This window comes from Podarcis muralis, chromosome 1, assembly GCF_964188315.1.
Source record: "Podarcis muralis chromosome 1, rPodMur119.hap1.1, whole genome shotgun sequence".
Lineage (NCBI taxonomy): Eukaryota > Metazoa > Chordata > Lepidosauria > Squamata > Lacertidae > Podarcis > Podarcis muralis.
The window spans coordinates 21,670,266-21,692,415 of NC_135655.1; the positions used below are offsets into that span (position 1 = coordinate 21,670,266).

The 22,150-nt window shown below is 44.0% G+C and overlaps 1 protein-coding gene across 1 annotated transcript; it reads right to left on the reverse strand.

Annotated features, from left to right (window-relative positions):
• Positions 1-299: 299 nt before the first annotated feature.
• On the reverse strand, positions 300-18,202 carry CCDC197 (coiled-coil domain containing 197). The gene is made up of 9 exons (XM_028731480.2): positions 17,791-18,202; positions 10,965-11,010; positions 10,124-10,300; positions 8,438-8,595; positions 6,318-6,400; positions 5,910-6,082; positions 4,211-4,321; positions 3,467-3,583; positions 300-1,851 (listed from the first exon to the last, which is right to left on the reverse strand). Exons 1-9 carry the CDS (start codon positions 17,889-17,891, stop codon positions 1,669-1,671), a joined length of 1,149 nt encoding a protein of 382 aa, XP_028587313.2. The 5' UTR covers positions 17,892-18,202; the 3' UTR covers positions 300-1,668.
• Between the last annotated feature and the right edge of the window lie 3,948 nt (positions 18,203-22,150).

Sequence of the window (22,150 nt, forward strand, 5' to 3'; positions counted from 1 at the left end):
CAGTCTATTGGGCACTGATTCAAAATAATTTAATGGTTAGAAGACTCTTCTGCTCCCCATAGTTTTGTAAAACCCAAAGGGATATGTTGATAATTGTCTTTAACTGAATATAAATATATACCCAATACTAAAGTTGATAAAGCACAAGACTATTAATCTTAGGGCTGTGGGTTTGAGCCCCATGTTGGGCAAAACCTTCTTGCCTTGCAGGGGGTTGGACTAGATGGCCCTTATGGTCCCTTACAACCCTACGATTCGATAATTTTGTAGAAGCCTAACAGTATACCAATGTCTACTCAGAAACACACAACACCTTCCAAGGATCTCAAGATGGTGTGCATGGTTCTTCTTGTCCCCATTTCATCCTCACAACAACCCTGTGAGGTAGGTCAGGCTAAGAGATGGTGACTGGCCCAAAGTCACCCAGAGAGCTTCATAGCTGAGTGGGGATTTGAACCCTGCTCTCCCAGGTCCTAGTCCGACACTCTAACTCAGGGGTCAGCAAACTTTTTCAGCAGGGGGCTGGTCCCCTGTCCCTCAGACCTTGTGGGGGGCAGGACTATATTTTGGAAAAAAACCTGAACAAATTCCTATGCCTCACAAATAACCCAGAGATGCATTTTAAATAAAAGCACACATTCTACTCATGTAAAAACACACTGATTCCCGGACCGTCTGCGGGCCAGATTTAGAAGGCGACTGGGCCGGCTCCAGCTCCCAGACCATAGTTTGCCTACCCATGCAACCATTGCATCATTTAGCAGGCTGTGCCTGTAACTGCATTTCATCCAAAGCAGGGGCCAGCAAGGTTTATCTTGCCTGGGCCAGATCGGTCCCATGGAGATCCCTCCATGGGCCAGACTGTGCATAAGTGTGAGCACCCGCAATTGTCTGTGTCTGTGCAGATGCGATTTCCGGTGCTGCGTTGCTTTAGCACAGCACGCAAGTGGGCAGCTCATTTCGGGGGTGGCTCATGGGCCGGTCAAACATCCTCCGCAGGCCGCTTCTGGCCCATGGGCCTTAGGTTGCTGACCCCTGATCCAAAGTGTATCAATGCAGAATCTAAAGCACATATTTATCCAACAAACATGTGGATCACTGTTTGAATGCTCTGAACACAGAAGCTTGCAGATTGTACTCCTGTTTCTGTTCCTTTAAGATATGTGCTGGGATTAAGGGCTAAGTACTGGTTACATTATCTACTTAAAAAATAAAAAAGTGTGCTTAACTGGCATGGGTGTGTGGAGCTGCTATGTAGCCCTGATCAAGAGTAAAAAACACTATGGGCAAGATTAGTCTTCCCTAGAACTAGCCATGGTCAATTTGCCAGCTAATCAAAGCCATTGCTGCCTGTTTAGGAGAATGGATGGCTGTAGGAGCACCTCCAAATTGTGCATTGGTTCTTTCAGAGATTGGCTTCCACTCCTCCAGCAAGTCCGTAAACACCAAACTACATAGAATTAGCAGGCAGAAAGAATTAAGATCACTCAACCCAAACTTGCAAAAAAATGAGAATGAAAGACCCTTTCACCCACAAATCAAAGCATTTATGGTAATGCATTGACATCCATCTGTGTTGATTTGTGTGCAGAACCTACTATAAATATTCCACTAGTCCCAGCCGTGTCCCCCATTCTGTATATGGGATTTTAAAAGAGATTTGTCTCCTTATGCTTTTCCTCCTTTGTCTTCCAGCTTGTCCTTACTGACAAAGCTTATTTGCTTTTTAAGTTCCCTAGAAAGAGTAGAAGATGACTTTTCCCTGAAAAGATTAGAGGATGACCTTGTAAGTTCTTCAGACTGCAGGGCTTTTGTTTCCTCTACGATCTGTTTTTTCCTCAAAATGGACTCCTGAATAAAAAGAGAGAAAGGTTCTTAATAAAGCTTAGTTTCTAAAAGGAGAGTGGCTTAAGCTGAAGTACTGAGAAAGTGTCTTGCAAATTCACATGGAAAATTAATCTTGCACAACACATTGGGATGGTTCACACATAGCTCTAAAATAGCTATCCAGATCCTGGTGCTCTCCAGATGTTTCAGTTTAGAACTTTCATCATCCTTGCTCTGTGCTGGCTGGGGCTGATGCAAGTTGCAGTCTGAAACATCTGCAAGACGCCAGGCTGGAGGAGGCTGCAGTAAACCATGGTTAAATACTATGTGCCTGAGCTGCTATACGCAACATGCTTGAGCAAAGCCTCAGGTTCTTGAGCTTCTCCTTCCCTTCTTATCTTGCTGCATGGCTAACAAGGCTGGATTATCAGTGGTGCAATCGCCCCAGCGCCCTGCCTGCAAGGGGACCCAGACTCTGAGCTTTCATAAAAAAAGAAAGTCAACCAACCACCTATTTAAAAAGTTTAGAAGTGAAATGTGCAGACAGACGGGTAAGCCTGTCTTTTCCTGCTTTTCAGTGTTTTTTTTAGTAAACAAATGAAGTCGGTGCCATGAATAATCAGTGAGTTGTTTCAACACCAGGAGATAGGAATCCTTTGGTTCTAAAGTGTGGACTTTCCCCCCTACCCTTTAGAGCACTTTCCGTCTCATTTTCTAGTGCAGGCATGTCCAGCTCCCAAGAGACTGCAATCTACTCACAGTACGGTATTAAAATACTGGCTGTGATCTACCCATTATCATTGCCAGGCAAAATTGTTGAGCTTTAGTTTCGGAGAGGCAAAGTTGTTAGTTGTTGAGCTTTTTTTGGGGGGGGGAGGCAAGTTTTTGTTCCTTTTAGAGGACAAACACTGAGGGTCATGCGATCGACCGCAATCTACCATTAGCGCCCTGCGGTGAATAGGTAGATCACGATCGACCTGTTGGACATGCCTGTTCTAGTGCATGCAGTCTGTAGTCTGTCCAGGCCCAGTGGCAGCAGTCAGTCAAGTCAAGAGTGTAGGAATGATCGTTGGGTGCGGAGCACACTCCCCACCCGCAGGCAGCCTTGGCTACCTGCATGCGTGACCTTGGGGTGCGGGGCACACTCCCCCTCACAGATAAAGCCACAGCTGTCTGTACATATTCCCCTCTGTCTAACCTTTTGCGGTCTCAGTAGTCTGTGGTGTCCTGTCTGTGACCTTTGTCTCTGAGACATTTGTCTCCTTCGTCATACACTGTGCAAGGGGGAAATGACGCGGTGGAAACAGGTGCCAAAATAACTTTGTACCACCCCACGATCTCAGGACTGGAAGATGTGTAAAGGTCACAGCCCAAAATTTGGGTTTGCATATTGTGTCAATAAAAGGAGCCTCCACAGAGCTGGCTGGCAGCTTGCTTGCAGCTCACCTGCATTACCAACTCCTGCCTCATGTCCTTCACTTCAAAGAGGAAGAGTGGGGCTGAAGAGCGGAGTAAAAATGCTTTATGTATTATTGCTCCACTCCCTGATCTAAATGCATGATTTGTCCCCTTAGATTATTGCTATTCATAACAGTCATGGATAAAATGTTACACTCAGTCTTGGGTTGGTTTCACTTACCTGGATCATGTCTAGCTTGGACCGCAATGTCATGTCATCCAAAGGGCCATAATGAGGCATGTAGCATAACTCTGCCATGTTGTTGATTGCTAACATCATCCTGCTTAGATCTTGCCTCTACATGAGCATAAAGAGATGGATGAACTTTGTCCTTCTCACCACTATACATCCACATATACTTGGAGAGTAGTGAAAGAAGACAACACTTATCAAGAGTGAGGTTAGCACTTTTTTAAAAAAAAGAAGATGGAACTGGTTCATCATCTTCATTATCAATATAAATCCAGTTTCATCCCAGCTTTGCAATTCTCATTTCAGATGGGACACAGCAGCAAATTAAATCCCAGTTCAGTCGTCAGTCCTGCCCCTCCACTATCCTCAAAGCAGGCTTTTTGCAAATTAAGGCAGGCATGGGGAACTTTTAGCCCTCCCGGGGCAGATTTACACTTGTGATTTATAATGCTAAAAATCCATTGCTAAAATGTGACACCAAAGGGAAACTGTAACAAATATTATAGACCATTATATTTAATAATGTATCAAAGATCAATGTAGATCCAGCCCAGATATTGTTGAACTTCCATGCTGGCTGGGGCTAATGGGAGCTGTATTTTACTTTATTTACTTAAAAGCAAAAGTATTTATAAACCCTGTAATATATACATTTTTAATCTCTAAGTTGTATACAACATCCAATCAATAAACAGGAGCTTTGGGGTGGGGTGGGGACTCAGAGAAGCTTACCTTTTGATCGATGAGACATTCCTCATTGTTAATGTGGTGACACAACTGTTTCTTTTTTTCTTGTAGTGCACTTTTCTTTGACTGAAGTTCAGAAATTTTGCCGAGCAGCACCTAGGCAAAGCCATAAAATGGGAATTTAGGGATGCGCTGTTCATACATTTATTTTACGGCATTTGTAATCTGCCTTTCACCCAAGGATCTCAGGGCAGCATACAGTAAACATTAATGTAATACAGTGGTACTCTGGATACGAACGGGATCCGTTCCAGAGCCCTGTTTGCATCTAGAAGCAAACGTAACTAGTGACGGCACGTCTGCGCACGTGCCCGTTGCTTTTCGCTGCTTCTGCGCATGCGTGATGTCATTTTGAGCGTCTGCGCATGCGCAAGCGGCGAAATCCTGAAGTAACGCACTCCATTACTTCTGGGTTGCCACAGAGCGCAACTCGAACGCGCTCAATCCGAAGCGCATTCAACCCAAGGTATGACTGTAATTAACAACAAAAATATTAACCAAGCTTGCAAGAGGAAATAGAGGCTTTGCAAGTGATTTCACCCACCTACACATGCAAATATATGCAGAAACACTTCACAGTCACATTAGACTATTTGGAACTGCATGGCAGCTGAAGGAAAGAGAAATTGTATCCGGAGAGGTTTTGACTGTTTTGAGATTTCCTGATGGGCACATAGGAGCCCTGCTGGAGCATGCCAAGAACCCATCTAGTCCAGCACTCTGAACACGAGCACAACAGCACTCACCCCTTCTGCAGTGTCTTGCAATGGGTATTCAAACTTCCTTCAACAGTGGAAGTAGAACATAGCCATCATAGGTACTAGCCAGGGAAAGTCAGGGTAGGGGATTTCAAGGCTCCCAGGCTTCCCTGAGAAAAAGTGAGCGGCGCTGCCCAGAAAACAGCAGCGGTTCCTAATGGTAAGGAAGGGTCTGGTGCTGTAACAATGGTTTTTTTCCTCCACCACAGCAGCACTTAGGCTTATGGGGAAGAGACATAGCTCAGTGATGCAGTACATGCTTTGATTGCAGAATATCCCAGGTTCAATCCCAGGAGCATCTCCACTTAACAGAACAGGTAGCAGGCCATAGGAAAGATCTTCTACCTGAGATTCTGGAAAGCCACTGCCAGTCAGAGAAGACAATACCTGCTAGTGTTGTAACACCATTCAATACTAATGGTATTAATACTAATACTATTAATAGTACCCATTGAGAAGGGAGATGTACACTAGTAGTACACAATGAGAGGGAAGATGCAAACTAGTAGAACACAATGAAACAATAGCAGCAGCTAGCAGCACACAATGGGGCAAGAGGGGGAAGCCATAATCATATTTTTCGAAAAGCCTTTCAAAAAGATCATTCACCCACTTCCTGCAGAAAAAGAAAACAGCAGCAGCAACAGCAGCAACAAATCCTCTCTGAGGCTTTGTGGTGTGACCAGTTATAGTGCCAATTGGACCCTGTTCCGAAGGAATCTACAAGTTGAGAATCCTAATGAATTACACAGCATGGGTTTCCTATGTGCTGCAAATACTTCTCAAAGCTTTGTTGGTTTCAGAAGACAGAATTGACCTTCTCCGAGGTTTCAGAAAAGAACCAGCACACTCGGTCCTTAGTACAATCGGACCTGTGGAATGAATGGATTGGGCGTCATAAAAACTACATGCTCAGTGAACATTACAAATGTCGTGGTATTGTATTCCTCTCGCAAGATCCCCAATTCTTTTTGCGTTTCCTCAATGTGACACTGCTGGATGGACAAATTCTTCATCAAGCTCTGGTTTTCCTCAAACAGTGTCTTGTGCCTTTTGACGAGGGCTTCAACCATGGAGTCTTCCGGATATCCAAGAAAGCCTGCAATGGAAAACAGGGAGGATTATGCTATACATGGAAAACACATATCAGGGTCATGTTTTCATTGTTTTGGTATTTTTGTGCTACTCTTTATTTTTGATGGCTCTTCAAAAGCAGTTTATGAAAGATGTCTTGTGGATCCTTTTGTGAGTCAAAAGGCAAGAAATCTAAAGACGTATTTGTCAAGTACAGAGTCCCCCCAAGTAAATTGTAACTGTTTAATGATTATACTCACCTGGTGTGAATGTGGCTGTAACTTTCTTCAGGAAATCTTCGAAGCTTTTGTATTTTGCCATCTTCTTCTGTAGTTCCTTTTTTCTGAAGAAATATATATTAGGGGCGCTTGGAATGCCTCAGACATTAAAAATTGTCTTATCAACAAATGACTCGAAATTCCTGGAAAGGGATCATTGCTATAATTCAGTTACGAAATGTGAGGGACAATCCTCCCCCATCTCAACCTTGACTGCCATGGGCAGCCAAACATCTGCAGCAATGACCCATGAAATGCCTCAGATATTAAAAATTATCTTATCAACAAATGACTAGAAATTCCTGGAAAGGGATCATTGCTGTAACTCAGTTACGAAATGTGAGGGACAATCCTCCCCCATCTCAACCTTGACTGCCATGGGCAGCCAAACATCTGCAGCGATGGCCCATGTTTAGTTGCACCACCAGTTCCTGCCAGCTGTGCGTTTGAGTGACAGCCCAGTTCAGCCCAGTGTTGGCTGGCTGGTGCCCATTGGGACTGGTAGGGAGGAGGGCAGAGAGGTCAACAGTAGGTAAAGCCAGAGCCAAGGATGAGCAGAGTCAACTAACTCTAGTTCTCATCCTCCTCCCTAAGGAGTTCTGCCGAGGCAACACTGAGACTGAGTGTCTGCCTTTGGAGTGGATGTAACTAAAAAGGCAGGCAGGCAGGGGCTGGCTGGGGGCACAGTGAAGTTGGTGGAATACTGCCCCTTTTGCTCTAATGGACCAGCCTTCACTGGCTCAAGTTGGTGATGATGATCACTGCATATATATTTATTTATATGCCGCCCTTTCCCCCTGACAGGGACTCAATGTGGCTTACAGATAAAAATGTGGTCAGCACCATCAAGATGTTGTCCTGAGGACCCAAAAGGCTCTTGGCTTTTGTTTCATTCATTTATCAAAATATATGTGACCAGCTCTATATGAAATTGTACTCAGAGCAAGGTACACGGATATATTTGGAACCGCCCTTTTGTTAGTTAAGCAAGCAGATAAAAATGAACGAATGAATCACAACCATCTTAAAACACAGAGTGGATGGTCCCCTTATTATCACAAAGCAGAGTTAACAATTAATAAACCCCCAAGAAAGCAGTCGGGGTCTTCTTAACCTGGGGCCAAAGTTGAAAGTGAGGTAGGCACCAGCAGAACTCAGAGGGAAATATATTCCACAGCTGTGTTTTTAAAGGAGGGAAAGGGAAAGCTGGCTGAGTACTGTAAAGGTAAAGGTAAAGGAACCCCTGGCCATTAGGTCCAGTCGTGACCAACTCTGGGGTTGCGGCGCTCATCTCGCTTTATTGGCCAAGGGAGCCGGCATACAGCTTCCGGGTCATGTGGCCAGCATGACTAAGCCACTTCTGGCAAACCAGAGCAACGCACGGAAACGCCGTTTACCTTCCCGCCAGAGCGGTACCTATTTATCTACTTGCACTTTGACATGCTTTCGAACTGCTAGGTTGGCAGGAGCAGGGACCGAGCAATGGGAGCGCACCTCATCGTGGGGATTCGTACTCTTAGATAATTAAACATTTGCTCTACGTAAATATGTAAAAGATTAAATTTAGGAACACAGAAAGCTGCCTTATATTGAGTCGACCATTGGCCCAGGTAGCTCAATAATGTCTACACTGACTGGCAGGCCTACCTAGAGATGCCAGGGATTGAACCAGTGACCTTCTGCATGCAAGGCAGGTGATCTCTCACTGAACTACAGCCTTCCCCATTTAAGCTATGGCCCTCTTAGCAAGCCCCCATTCTTAAGAAATATAATTTTGATGATGATTCTATTCTGCCAGGGCACAGGACCTTCACATCAGGAAAGCCAGCCATGCTTGCCGGCTGGAGAATAATGTGCAGTGATGTTATCAGGAGAAGACTTTGGAACTGAAGTCCAGGGCCCCACTCAGAGGAATGTCCCCAGCAGGAGAGTCCCCAAATACAGCAAAGCTGGCTTACGACATTTTGAAGTAAGTGAAGTAATATACTGGCATCTAACGATGGGGCCTCCAGAAGTCCAGTGTCTAAGATTGCCTCACTGCACCCCTGCCCAGATACCCGTGGCTCAGTCTCAAATCCGTCTTAAAAGCATCAGTCACATACCTAACTTGGAGTTTCTTAAGCTCTTTTTTCAGTTTGAATACCTCACGCTTCTTGAGGGCTTTCAGCGCGTGTTCCTGGTGGTACAGCTGAATGACACGCTCCTTCTTCTGATGACACTCTTTAATATATGCGTCAAATTCAAGAATTCGGTTCTTCCTCTGAACCAAGAAGGAGAAAGAAGGCATAATCAGTTTTGCATAGTTTTGCTCAGTATTCAAAGGTGGGAGCCCATGAAGGTGAAGTCATTTGTTTCAGAGAAAATGAGAATGAATTCGTCCTACCATCCTGGACACTAACAAAAAATGGAGGGAAGACTGATTAAGCTGCAGTCATTTACACACTTACTTGGGACTAAGTTCACAGCAACTTAGGGTTCCTTCACACTTCCACTTTTCCCATGCCTAGGAAGCATGGGCCCAAGTGGTTTTCAACTTGCTCCACACTTTTTAGCCATGGGTCCAAGCACTTTTGCCTTATACCTCGTCAGGCTGCTGGTTTATCTTGCCCAGTATTGCATATTGCAACTAGAAGGAGACTCTTCAGGGTCCCAGGCAGGTCTTGCTCATCATCTGACATTTGAAGCTTTTAAACAGAGATACCAGCAGCTGAATTGGGGACCTACCAAACAAAATGCTAGTGTTCCATCTCAAATCCCATATACAGCCTCTGCTATGCTGCCCTCTTGTGATCAGGCTGCCGGCCAGCACAGTGCTCTGGAGCTATGGTTGAGTATGAGTGAATGCCATTTCCAGTTTCTTTCACTTTCTCATTTTCCCAATTGTCTGGAGGAGGCTGAGCACTGAAGCTGTGCTGTGCTTAGATCCGCACTCGGCCTCCTCTGCGGCCTGGCCCCTTTCCAACAAATACAGAGGGGGTTGAAGACATCTCGGCCCCCTATAGCTAGCACACCTGACTGGCCCCCACTTCCGGCTTTGCATCATTACAACTGTGTGAGAATGGCAGTGCCTGATATGTGGTGGAGTTGCACCCCAATTAAGTACTTCTGGGGAGAAATACACGAGGAGTTGAAAAAAATGCTTAAAATCCCATTAACAAAAAAACCAGAGGCTTACCTACTCGTCCTTTTAGGAAAAGAAATACCGAAATCGGGAAAAAAGCATTTTCTTATATGCAACCACTGCAGCTAGGATAATAATGGCATCTAAATGGAAAGCTAAAGAACTACCTACCAAGGAGGAATGAATTCTCAAATTTAATGAATATTTAAAATTGGCTCAATTAACAGCATGCATACGATAGCAGTCAAGTCAAAAACTAAAAAACGAATGGCAATGCTTTGATGATTATATGACAAAATATTGCTCTAAAAAAGAAAGACATGTTAATATGCTTAGGTTAAGAATGTAAATGCATCAAAACAATAAATTATCAATGACGTATGTATGTATATATAGAGAGAAAATAAAAACAATCAGAATGCAATGATAAGGGTAAAATTGATTGTAGAGAAGACAAGTAGTGGTGGAGGGAAGTTAAACAGGGTGGTGGGTTTATTTTATTTTGTTTATGTTTTTTCTTTTTTCTTTTTGGCTATTGTATAATTATTTAATGTATATTGATTTAATGTTTCTTTTATGTTAATAACGTTTAACAGATCAATGCAGATCCAGCCTAGACCCCAGCTCCCTATAAGTGCCCTCCTTATAGATGCAGAGTGATGCTTACATCCTGATCTTTTTGTTCAAGCGCTTCTCTTCGTTGGACCAACGCTTCCATCCTCTCTTTGAACTCTTGCTTCTTTGCAGTCAGTTCTGCAGAAGCCTGCTCATTTTCAATTTCTTTCTTCCGAAGCCGGAATGTTTGCAGTGCTTTTCTGCGATGCTGCAAAATGTCACTGGTGCTCTAGAAAGCAAAACTGGTTTTTACAAATATACAGAGAGAGAGAGATGGAAGGAGAGAGAACTGTAGGGTTGGAAGGGCCCCCAAAGGTTATCTAGTCCGTGTGTGTGTGTGTGTGTGTGTGTACACAAACACACACACACACACCCCACACACTACTTTTTTTCTTTAAAAATGTTTAAGGGTACTCTTGCAATGAGGGAACTACCAGAATGCCCTCAGAGCTGTACCTCAGTGTCCAGGCTGAACGATGGGGGTGTAGACGCTCCTTCAGGTCTACAGGGTCAGGGAATGATGGGAGTTGTAGTTCAGTGCCATCTGGAGGGCCAAGGCTCCCCATATGCAGGGAGCCTCAGCCTGCATGAGTCAAGCAAGCTCTCCACTGCACATGTTGACAAGAGGACAGAGCTGACATGTTCATTCCTGCTCTCCCCTTTTGCGTGTTGAATTAGCACAGAAGGCAAACTCCCAAGTAGGGCTTTAACAGTTAGAAGAATATTATCTTCCCTGGATACCAGTACAATCCCCCTGGCATGGTTATTATCGGAGAATTGCTCAACTTCTGCCAAAGCTCTGCTTTTGGCACACCTAATAAAGAAACAGAAGCCCTGTCCTATATTTATCCCGGCCCTCTTGTCTGAGAAAGAGAATGACAAAGGCAGCTGACCTCTCGCATGACAGGAATCTGAGGCACATCTTCACCCTCTTCTTGCCTATATATATAAAAAAGGTAAATTGTTGTCATATACCCATACTACCTAGAAATGGCTCTCCGTGTATGAAAGGCAGCTCCCAAAGTTCGGTCACACTTTGGTGTGACCAGACATCATCCTCATTTTCCCCCCTCCCCATTTTTCCCTCCCCCCAAAAAGAACCCCCCCCCACCCTCTCAGACTTCCCTCAGCTCCTCTCTCTGGTTTTTCAGCATTTGTTATTCTCTGCATGTCACAGAATTGTACAGATCCTTAATTTATCTATCTAAATATTATCAATAAAAAGTTTGTGTATGTTTATTCAAAATCTGCCAAAGAGACCAGTTCATTTTGTCGTTTCTTTAAGTACTTTGTGAAAGGTTCCCATTCATCACAGTTAACCTTGTCATGTAATTTGTGTGTCACTTTTGCCAATTCTGCGTAGTCTATCAGTTTCTCTTGCCACAGTTCTTTGGTTGGGATTTCTTCATTTTCCCAACCTTGTGCTATTAAGACACTTGCCGCCGTTGTTGCATACATGAATATATTTTTCAGTTTCCTCGGCAGGTCTTTCCCTACAATCCCTAATAAAAATGCTTCAGGTTTTTAAACAAACGTTAGTTGGAACATTTTCTTCAATAGCATATTACAGGCAGTGGCATAGCATGGGTGACTGGGGTGGCATGGCACATTTTTTGGAGGGCCCCCCACCACAGGTCTGTGAAAGAGATGTGGAGGCAGCATTTTTGCATGGCGGACCAACACTGCCAACTGCACCTCCACTCTGGGGGGAGAGAGAAGAGAGTTGGCTGCAACATTGCCACCCCTCTCCTTAGCTGCATTGTGGCACACAATGTTGCTGCTGAGGCAGCTTTCTTGTGCCTGGGCCCAGTCGCAGCTCCACTCCTGGGTCAAGTCTGATCCGGGATGCAGCAGGCTCCCTCCATGCCCTGTTCCCCTATGATATGAAGGTCTACTTAGAAGTAACCCCCACTAGGTTTTGTGGGGTTACTCTGAAATAAGTATACAGTGGTACCTCGGGTTACATACACTTCAGGTTACATACGCTTCAGGTTACAGACTCCGCTAACCTAGAAATATTACCTCGGGTTAAGAACTTTACCTCAGGATGAGAACAGAAATTGTGCTCCGGCGGCACGGCAGCAGCGGGAGGCCCCATTAGCTAAAGTGGTGCCTCAAGTTAAGAACAGTTTCAGGTTAAGAACGGACCTCCGGAACGAATTAAGTTCTTAACCCGAGGTATCACTGTACAGAGAATTTCTTTTCTTTTCTTTTTATGTAAAGCAAACCAAAACAACTACCATTTTAGAAAGCAAGTAAATGTAATCCCTCTAAATTTTGTGTGCTGCACATTCAGACATGCGCACACATACTTCCATGATGGAAGCATAACAATTTTATTATTATCTGTTGTATACACACACCATGAGATATAACCCAAGTAAGGAGGGCAGGGACCACATACAAGTTTTCTTAGTCTATACAAAATCAAAATGGAGAGACATAATGATATATAAAACATTCACAAATCCTTCAGAAAGCCATATTTCACGCATAGGCAAAGCCACACAGTCCCAGAGGCTATTTGCAGCACTGTAAGAAATGAAATCCCACCACATGGCCTAGCAACCTTCTGGAGCTTCCAACATTTAAATTATGCCCTATTTCCCACCACCACCACCACCACAATGTTCCACACATGGGGAAATTTGCAATTCTTGCAGTCTTCCATTTTTGTACAACAGATGTCCTAGCTACTGCCAACAACCATGTAATGAGTTTTTTGTATGCCCTCCTTGAGCCTGATCGCCCCATAGATTTCAACACAGAAGCTGTGGAGTCCTTTGAACAGGAATCTTACAAGCAGCAGGGGGGTTTTTTCCCCTCAAATGGGGGGTGGGTGTTTTAAAAAAATGAAATCCCGCCTTCTCCATTTACTGAGAAACTATATAGCAAGATGGAGGGCGCAAAGCCAGCGACAATAGTGATAAAATAAATGGAATGTAGGACCCTGCAGAAAGAAATGAATAGTAGCAGGTTTTGGGGGTTGCATAAAATGGCAATGGGGCCACATGAAGCCCCCAGGCTGCAAGTCACCCACCTGTCCATTCTCCTTAAAACTCCAGGATATAAATCTATGCTGAACTTTTGGAGACTGACAACAGTGACAACAGCAGTATCTAGGAGTTAGGGGAGATAGCTGGAAGCATCACAATGGCACCTCTATGGCATCTTGCTTCATCCTTGAGCACCTACCCTATACAGGGTAAATCCCTGAACATACTAAGTTTACAGGAGACGTCTCCCCCTTTCAACACAAGGAAGGGAAGTAGTTCGGCAGCGGCTCCTTCCTATATAGAACCGCTAGTGACATAGGGTTGAAAGGTCACAACTCAAGAGACCCAGGTGGGACCTTTACATTACCCCATTCAGGAGGAGACAACATAGCCATAGTGCCACCTGCTGGGTTCGTTCCATGGTCCTATGGAAGGGCTATCATTAGAGCAGTCTTTGCCAACCTGGTGCCATCCAGATGTATTGAACTGCAATTTCCGTCCACTGATGGGAGTTGTCCTCCAAGAAATCTGGGTTGGCACACACTGCAGTGAGAGGTGTTCAACACAGCTGACGAGGAACCAGGACTGATGACAGGACAAAGGGAGGAAATTAGGGTTTGATCACATATTACTAGATTTGTCACCCAATGAAAACTCAGGCTGCCTTCACACATGCGCTTTTCTAAGAGTGAGCCTCATTGGGCTTATTTATGAGTAGCCATATGGGATTGGGCTGTTAGCTGATTTAGTATATGTTTTAATTAACCAATTAATGAATTTATTAAAATACATTAATTTACATAGTTCTGAAGGGGGGAAACCTGCTTTGGGTTGTATCCAAATAAGGACCACATCTGCGCTATAGTTTTAAAGTAGCATAATACTACAGCCATGGTTTCTCCCAAAGTAACCTGAGAACTGCAGTTTGTTAAGAGTGCTGAGGGTTGTTAGGAGACACCTGTTCCTTTAAGAGAGCTACAATTCCCAGAGGGATTGAGAAGAGGGATTACCTGTTAAACCACACAGTGGTGTGATGTTGCTTTAAATGTATATTGTGGAGTTGGTGCCTAAGACCACATCCACATCATAATTTTTTTTTTTTTTAATTTTTTATTGCGTTTCTTTCCATAGTTTTACAAGTTACAAACAAATAAAATGATTGCAAGAAACAAATTTTTCCTTTTTTTTTTAACAACAAAAACAAACAAAAAAACAACTTGGACTTCCCCACCCCTTCCGGTTCTGCGTTCTTTAGATTAACAATGTCAGCATTTTGTTACCTTATTTCGTACCTTATTGTAACTTTCAAATGTTATGTACCCAAATTCAATATATTATATCTCAATTTCAATACCTTTAAAATAAACATAACATGTTCGATTCAAATTGTCTCCTTTTCTCTTTTGTCACTTATTTTACAATTTACTTAACCATAATTGCTAAAGCATAACATTTCCTTATCATGCACTGTCTTAAGATTCATACAGCTTGTAATATTTTTGCAAATAATCTTTAAATTTTTTCCAGTCCTCCTCAATTGTTTCTTTATCCAGATCTCGGATTCTGCCGGTCAGTTCAGCTATCTCCATATAGTCCATCAACTGTGTCTGCCATTCCTCCAGCGTGGGCAAATCTTGTGTCTTCCAGCTCTTTGCAATGAGTATTCTTGCTGCTGTGCTAGCATACATAAACAAAGTTCTGTCTTTCTTTGACATTTTCTGGTCCACCATGCCCAGCAGGAAGGCCTCTGGTTTCTTGGGAAAGGTATACCTAAATACCTTTTTCAATTCATTATAAATCATTTCCCAGAAGGCCTTCACTTTTGGGCAGGTCCACCAGAGATGGAAGAAAGTCCCCTCTGCTTCCTTACACTTCCAACATTTGTTGTCAGACAGGTGATGTATCTTAGCTAGCTTGACTGGGGTCATGTACCACCGGTATATCATTTTCATAATGTTTTCCTTCAAGGCACTACATGCCGTGAATTTCATTCCGGTGTTCCATAACCTTTCCCAGTCTTCAAACATAATATTATGTCCAACATCCTGTGCCCATTTTATCATAGCAGATTTAACTATCTCGTCCTGTGTGTTCCACATAAGCAGCAAGTTATACATTCTAGATAAAATCCTGGTCTTTGGTTCTAACAATTCTGTCTCTAGTTTCGATTTCTCCTCCTGGAAACCAACTTTTTTATCCATCATAAATTTAAAGCAATATTATATCACTCATGGCTTCCCCCAAAGAATCCTGGGAACTATAGTTTGTTAAGTGTGCATACGGTTGTTAGGAGATCCCTATTCCCTCATTCTTGATCACTGGCCATGCTGGCTGGGGCTGATGGGCACTGGAGTTGGGAAAGCCTTTTCTACATAGAGTCCTCCTGACCATCTTTGCAGGCAGTTGCTGCAAACATACCTGAATGAATTGGATTAAATGGCTAGAACAGAAGCCCATGGCAAATCAAGGTCCTAGGGTGAGCAACCAAATGTGGAATGCAAATCCAAGTTGCAATTACACATACTCTAATCCTGCAGCTGTGCTTTGCAAGGGATCATTTTCTATACCAACAAGTCGGGTTGCCACCTGATCAGGAAAAACCAGATGCTTGCCTGCTCTTGTGCTGGAGCAGAAAGTGCAAAAAATCAGCCAGGACAGCTCTTCAGTACAAGTTGTTAATCCTCAGACGATGCAATACCTTCAATAATTTTCCTACATATTGTGGGGAGTAAGAAGAATGCTCTTCCCTGCTCAACCACCCAGCAGTAATATGAGGCAGTAACTTTTTCCAATGCTTTATTTTCCCACAGGAAATTTTCCAGTTCAGAATGGCACCAGGAGTCTACTGATACTCAGGGCTCATGCTTGTTTCTGCTTGACCCACGCTTATTCTAGGCATGTATCTGAGCAGTTTCCCCATTGTTTTCCAAGGAAAAACCCATTCTTTAGCGATAGATCGGAACAAATGGCAATCTGGGTGAAACCTGAATCGCTCTTTGCTCCAACTGAGCACTAAAGAGTGGTTTTCCCTGGTGGAAAGCAGCGGGAAGTGTGAAGAAGCCCTCAGTCAAAAAACCCTGATGACCTTCCCCATATTGTGTTGGGGACTGAGTGGGGAGCGGGCATGATGACACTGGGGGTGAGGCTAGCCTGAATGCCATGCCCCTCCCCACACTCTCACCATTCACATGTTCAGGTAACACTTACAGCTGACGTCCTGGAGAAAGAATCTCCAGGGCTGTCAAGTCTACTGTAAAGCATTATCTGGCAGACCAATGACATATTGCAGACAGCTAAAGAGACGCCATTTGAATTATGGTGCTGGAGGAGACTCTTGAGAGTCCCATGGGCTGCAAGAAGATCAAACGTATCCATTCTTAAGGAAATCAGCCCTGAGTGCTCACTGGAAGGACAGATCGTGAAGCTGAGGCTCCAATACTTTGGCCACCTCATGAGAAGAGAAGACTCTCTGGAAAAGACCCTGATGTTGGGAAAGATGGAGGGCACAAGGATAATGGGACGACAGAAGATGAGATGGTTGGATGGTGTTCTTGAAGCTACCAGCATGAGTTTGATCAAACTGCGGGAGGCAGTGGAGGACAGAAGTGCCTGGTGTGCTCTGGTCCATGGGGTCACAAAGAGTCGGACACGACTAAACGACTAAACGACAACAAAAGAGACTCCCACATGTAGAAGCTGCAAATAATTCTTCAAATCCACCCAGGCCTTTTCAAAGCTGTCTCCGCCAGCTGAGCATAGTTTATGAGGATGCATGGGGGTTAGTCAGACCTCTCTATGATCGCCACAAATTCAGGGCCCACGTGTTTTGCAGCTCTCTGCAAAGTTCTCGCTTTGTTTTCTCATGAGTAAATGTGGGGAGATCTTAAATGATGTCAACAGCTTAAAAAAATTCCATGGTGTGTTTTTACTCCCCCCCCCCCCCCCGCAGCATGAAATCTTATTTGCCCCATGCAGCGCAAACACCAAATGCAAGGTTGACTGTGGGAACCGTTTTATATGCCATGTTACTGTTGGTCTGGCATTTTAACGCTGCGGAAAGAGGCAGCAGTGACATCATCCCTGGCGCCAGCCGTGCAGTTTGATGAGATCCACTTGAGCCGTACCACCAAGTGATTTCATCAGAGTAAGAATGGGTTTGTTAGGTTTTTCTGTATCCTGTTGGAAGCCTTTGGTGTGTAACCTGGAAATGATAATTTCCTTGAGCAAGCAGTCCCAATGACAGCAGACAGTGTGGAGTAGTGGCTAGGGTCTTGGGAGACCAGGGTTTGAATCCTCTCTCACCCGTGAAGCCTACTGCGTGGTTTTGGGCCAGCCTTTGTCTCTCAAGCCTGACCTACCTCACAGGGTTCTTGTGAGGACAAAATCAAGAGGGAGAGAAGTGTTTGCTTCACCTTGAGCTCCTATGAGCATAAATGTGCTAATTAAATAATAATAATTAAAATGCAACTAGCCTGCCAGAAAATAGTTATGCCCATCTAACATGTATACAAATCAGTAGCATGCTTATAGGCACATCTATCTTTTCCATGGCTAGAATGTAACCCACTGTACAAGGGGGTTAGAGCAGCATCCCCTGACCCCACTCAGCTTGGCATGTGGCCCCCAGATGGTTTCCCAGCTGACAGTGCGGCCCTCAAACTGAATAAAAGGTCCCCCCCACCCGTTTTAAGGAATGCATCACACACGTTAAGGGCCACCTTACCTGTGTTCTCCTAGCTGAGTCACGAAAATATTTCCCGGCCCGTTGTCCACCTGCAGGAAGTATTTGGGATCATTGTCCCTTGTCATCATCAGAAAAGTCATGTTTCTTTAGGAAGGGAGGGAGGGGGGTTGCGGAAACACTTCCCCTTTCACTTTTCAGCAGGAATCCTGTGTACTGTTGTGCGCAGCAGTTTCACCCCCTGGGAAATTGGTCAAGAGGGAAAGAAGTGTCCAGTTTGCCTCAGTTTGTCTAAAGCGTATCTCGGCACGACCAAATGAGCCCGACGGTGCTGCTTTCGCTGCATCGACAGAGACAGACGTGTGTGAGCAGCAAACCCAGATCTAATTGCAAAGCTGGAAGCGCAGGGCTCAGCGTGGCAGGTGAGCTTTCCGGGTTGCTACTTCAGTTACCTTTCCGCCTGCTGCTGCTTCCAGTGTCCCCCTGGCAACCCCAGCACACAGTGCAGATCGAGGCCTCGAGTGCCCAGGGAGAACTGTCCTTGTGTTTCCCTGGGGAGTGATCTCTCTCTCTCCCCCCCTCCCCCCTCTTTCCAGCACAGCTGTAAACAGAACAGCGCAAACACTGCATGAAATATACTCGGAGTCGAGAGTGGATTTCATGCTCTTTATTCAGCTCATAGTGGTGAGGAGGAATCAATGTTTCCCCCAGATATCTGCTTTATATACATTATTTACACAATGGGCTGCATGTGATTGGCTAATTCCGGGATTCTCCTGTAGGCCAATCAGGTTGTGGATTCACTTCCACCTGGAGCTAGATTGGGTGGCTCCTGCGGACCAATCATACTGCTGCATTGTTCTAGGACCAATCAGACTGCTGTATTTTTGATCCTATTGTTCTAGGACCAATCAGACTGCTGCATTTTGGATCCTATTCAACTCAGTACATAACACTGCAGCAGCCTCTTTGCTAAATCGCTTTGGATGAAGATATTTTTTGTCTGCCTGCTCACAAGTATAGCATGAAACAAGGCATAGTATTTGTTTGTTCATTTAGAACAGTGTTTTCCAATATTTGTGTCACCATTTGTTTTTGGACTACAGTTCCCATCATCCCTGACCATTTGTCTTGCTAGTTAGGGATGATGATAGTCCTCTGGGTATAGGGCAGTATATAAATTCAAATAGATAGATAGATAGATAGATAGATAGATAGATAGATAGATAGATAGATAGATAGATAGATGATAGATGATAGCAGCACATGTGAAAAGGATCTAGGGGTCTTGGTGGACCAGAAGCTTAACATGAGTCAACAGTGTGATACAGCAACGAAAAAAGCTAATGCTATTCTAGGCTGCATCAACAAAAGTATAGTGTCCAGGGACTCAGCTACATTAGTAAAAAAGAAAAATAAGCATAAATGCATAAATAACATTGTGACACTAGATGGCACTGTAGAGTTCGATCTTTGGCAATGTGATTTTGCATTACTGTACAGTCAAACCTCAGTTGTCGAACATAATCCGTTCTGGAAGCCCCTTCGGCTTCCGAAATGTTCAACAACCGAGGTGCAGCTTCCGATTGGTTGCAGGAGCTTCTTGCACACATTGGACATCCAGCTTCCGAAAAAAATTCAGAAACTGGAGCATTTACTTCCGGGTTTTCGGCGTTTGGGAGCTGAAACATTCCAAAACAGAGGCGTTCGGGAAGTGAGTCTTGACTGTATGAGATTTACAACGTGTTTTCCTAAAACATTTTTTTGATGTGTCTAGATCCAGCCCAGATCAAGGGAAGTAATAGTACCACTCTATACTGCCTCAGTCAGACCACACCTTGAGTACCGTGTCCACTTCTGGGCACCACAATTTAAGAAGGATGTTGACAAACTGGAACATGTGCAGAGGAGGACAGCCAAGATGATCAAGGGTCTGGAAACCAAGCTTTATGAGTGACAGTTGAAGGAACTGGGTCTGTTTAGCCTGGGAAAGAGGAGTCTGAGAGGAGCTATGATAACTATCTTCAAATATCTCAAGGGCTGTCACATGGAAGATGGAGCAAGCTTGTTTTCTGCTGCTCTGGAGCGTAGGACTCAAACCAACGGATTCAAGTTACAAGAAAGGAGAGTTTGGCTAAACACCAGGAGGATCTTTCTAACATAACTGGCCAAACAATCTGAATAGTTGTGCAATGGGTCACCTACACCTGGAGAAATTGTGCAGTTGTTCTGTTGTGTTAAGGGGGGAAACCCAAGATTTTCTGAGTTCAGATGGGGATGGGGGTGGAATCTGAACAGAGAAAATATGGGAGCAGGATGTTATGTTCATGATATCACACAGATGCCCTGTAAAAAAGTGAGTGAGCAAACTGTGGTTATTCTACAGTAAATGTGCAGTGTGGAAGCAGCTCCTGTTTCAGACTACTGTTTTCAGGATAGGGTTACCAACTGTTCTGGAGCAAATTTAGAACAGATCCCATGTCATTCTCCATTGAATCACAGGCTTAAAATAGAAAGCTCAGGCAAGGGTCCCAGGGAGGGTATTCTGAAGATAGGATGCCACCACGGAAAAGGCCTTGCCCCAAGGTTAGGAGGAAGCAAAGGAACTTATTCTGAGTATTGGTTGGCTTTCATTTCATGATCTGAAATAGATAATAGATACTTTTGCGTATATATTTTTTCAATCACTGATTTTAGGACTTCTGCAGTTCAAAAAATTGGCTGTTGTCTGCTGCTTGGAAAAATACTGAAATGTTTATTTGTGTGTACATATATGGTGGCCATATAATAGTTTATCTATTAGTCGTCGTCATCATTTTATTTGTATATCACTTTTCCATAATCAAAAGTATGCTCAAGATGGCTTACAACATGTAAAAAATTACATAATACCCCCACCTCCTTCAAAATTTTGTGTAGGCATTATTTTATTTGTTAACGGCAGGTGCTTTTTTGTCCTTTAGTTAAAATTGCTTAGAATGATCTGTACTAGTTGCTAGAAATAGAGAGAGATCATCCAAAAACGGATCAAGCATAAGATAACTTGTTCTACTCGTTTGTTGGATTGTCTCTGTTCAGTCTTCCCCGCATACCTTTGACCTCTATTATTGCAGTAAAGTTTGTTTATCACACTATTTGATATAATGCAGGAGCCTGCTACATTTGTCAAGTATATGGCTATTTTTAACCGAGTTAAATGCTACACACTCTTATGGTATGTTGTGCAACAGATATCCTCTCGTGTCATCTGACATTTTGCCCAGACACTTGTGCTAAATTTAGCTTCTCGGGAGGGATGCAAGACAAATGAATAAATGCCAGTTTTTCGAAACAAGATTGTGGCATGGGAGGGTTTGATTTCTTGAAGATAAACGTCAAAGAACTAATAGCTGTTTCAATCACTGCATACTGCATCTTTAATACTGCACTGGATTGGATTTTGCTTTTGTGCTCTGTAAAGGCAACCAGAGAATATCTGCTGATGTATGTTTAATAAATAAGAATAAATTAATAATATGGATGTTCCATGGGGAACCTAACCTTTTGAATGGGGTCCTCATTCACCTTTGAGGTTGAATTGGGAAAGCGTTTGTAGCCCTGCTCACAAACATCCATAAACGCAAATAAATTATACAAGAATATATACCAAAGATTGCTGGCAACACATTGAGAATCTTTATACCACTGCCTAGCATTCCAAGCAACAGCAGCCACTGTCAGTTGCACAAAGAATCTCCAGGTGAGTAAACTGCTTGATATGGTCAGTTGACTTCCACGTGCTTTTGCAATGGGGAAACTGGCCCTAAATGACATGTGTTCCAGGAAAGTCAGCAAGGTAAGCCATGTTTTGGTAATTTACAGGAGCATCACAAAAAATGTTGGAGTGCTGCCTACACACCCTTATGAACCTCCCAAACAATCATGGTGTCAGGCTTCAGGGAATCGGCTTCCTCCCCCTGTGGCAGTAGAGAAGCAGAACAAAGGAAAAGGAATCATTTTACCCGTTAGAAACTTTAATAATCACAGCGAAAGAACAAAGAACGCATCTCCTAGGAATGGCGGTGCTCCCAGTTAAGAATCCCACCCGCTGACGTCCCCATTAATCCACGTCACTCCTATGTCTTGTAATCTTGAGCTGGTACCCTCTGTGCTTTGTGTGCTTTCTGTTCTGCCACTTTCTCAGCTCTTCTTGACCTTTGGGAGAGCGGGTGAATGCTTTCCAGAGACAGTGCTCCCCATCTGGTATTTCCCAGCTTCTGCCTTCTGAACTATGTCCCTCTGCAAACCACCGTTCCAAATCTATACTGTCCTCCTGCCCCTGGGAAGATTCAGGATTCGGATCAGGAGCAAGGGGAAGGGGAGGCTCCCACCATTCCTCCTCAGTGCAGCCCTCCTCAGCACG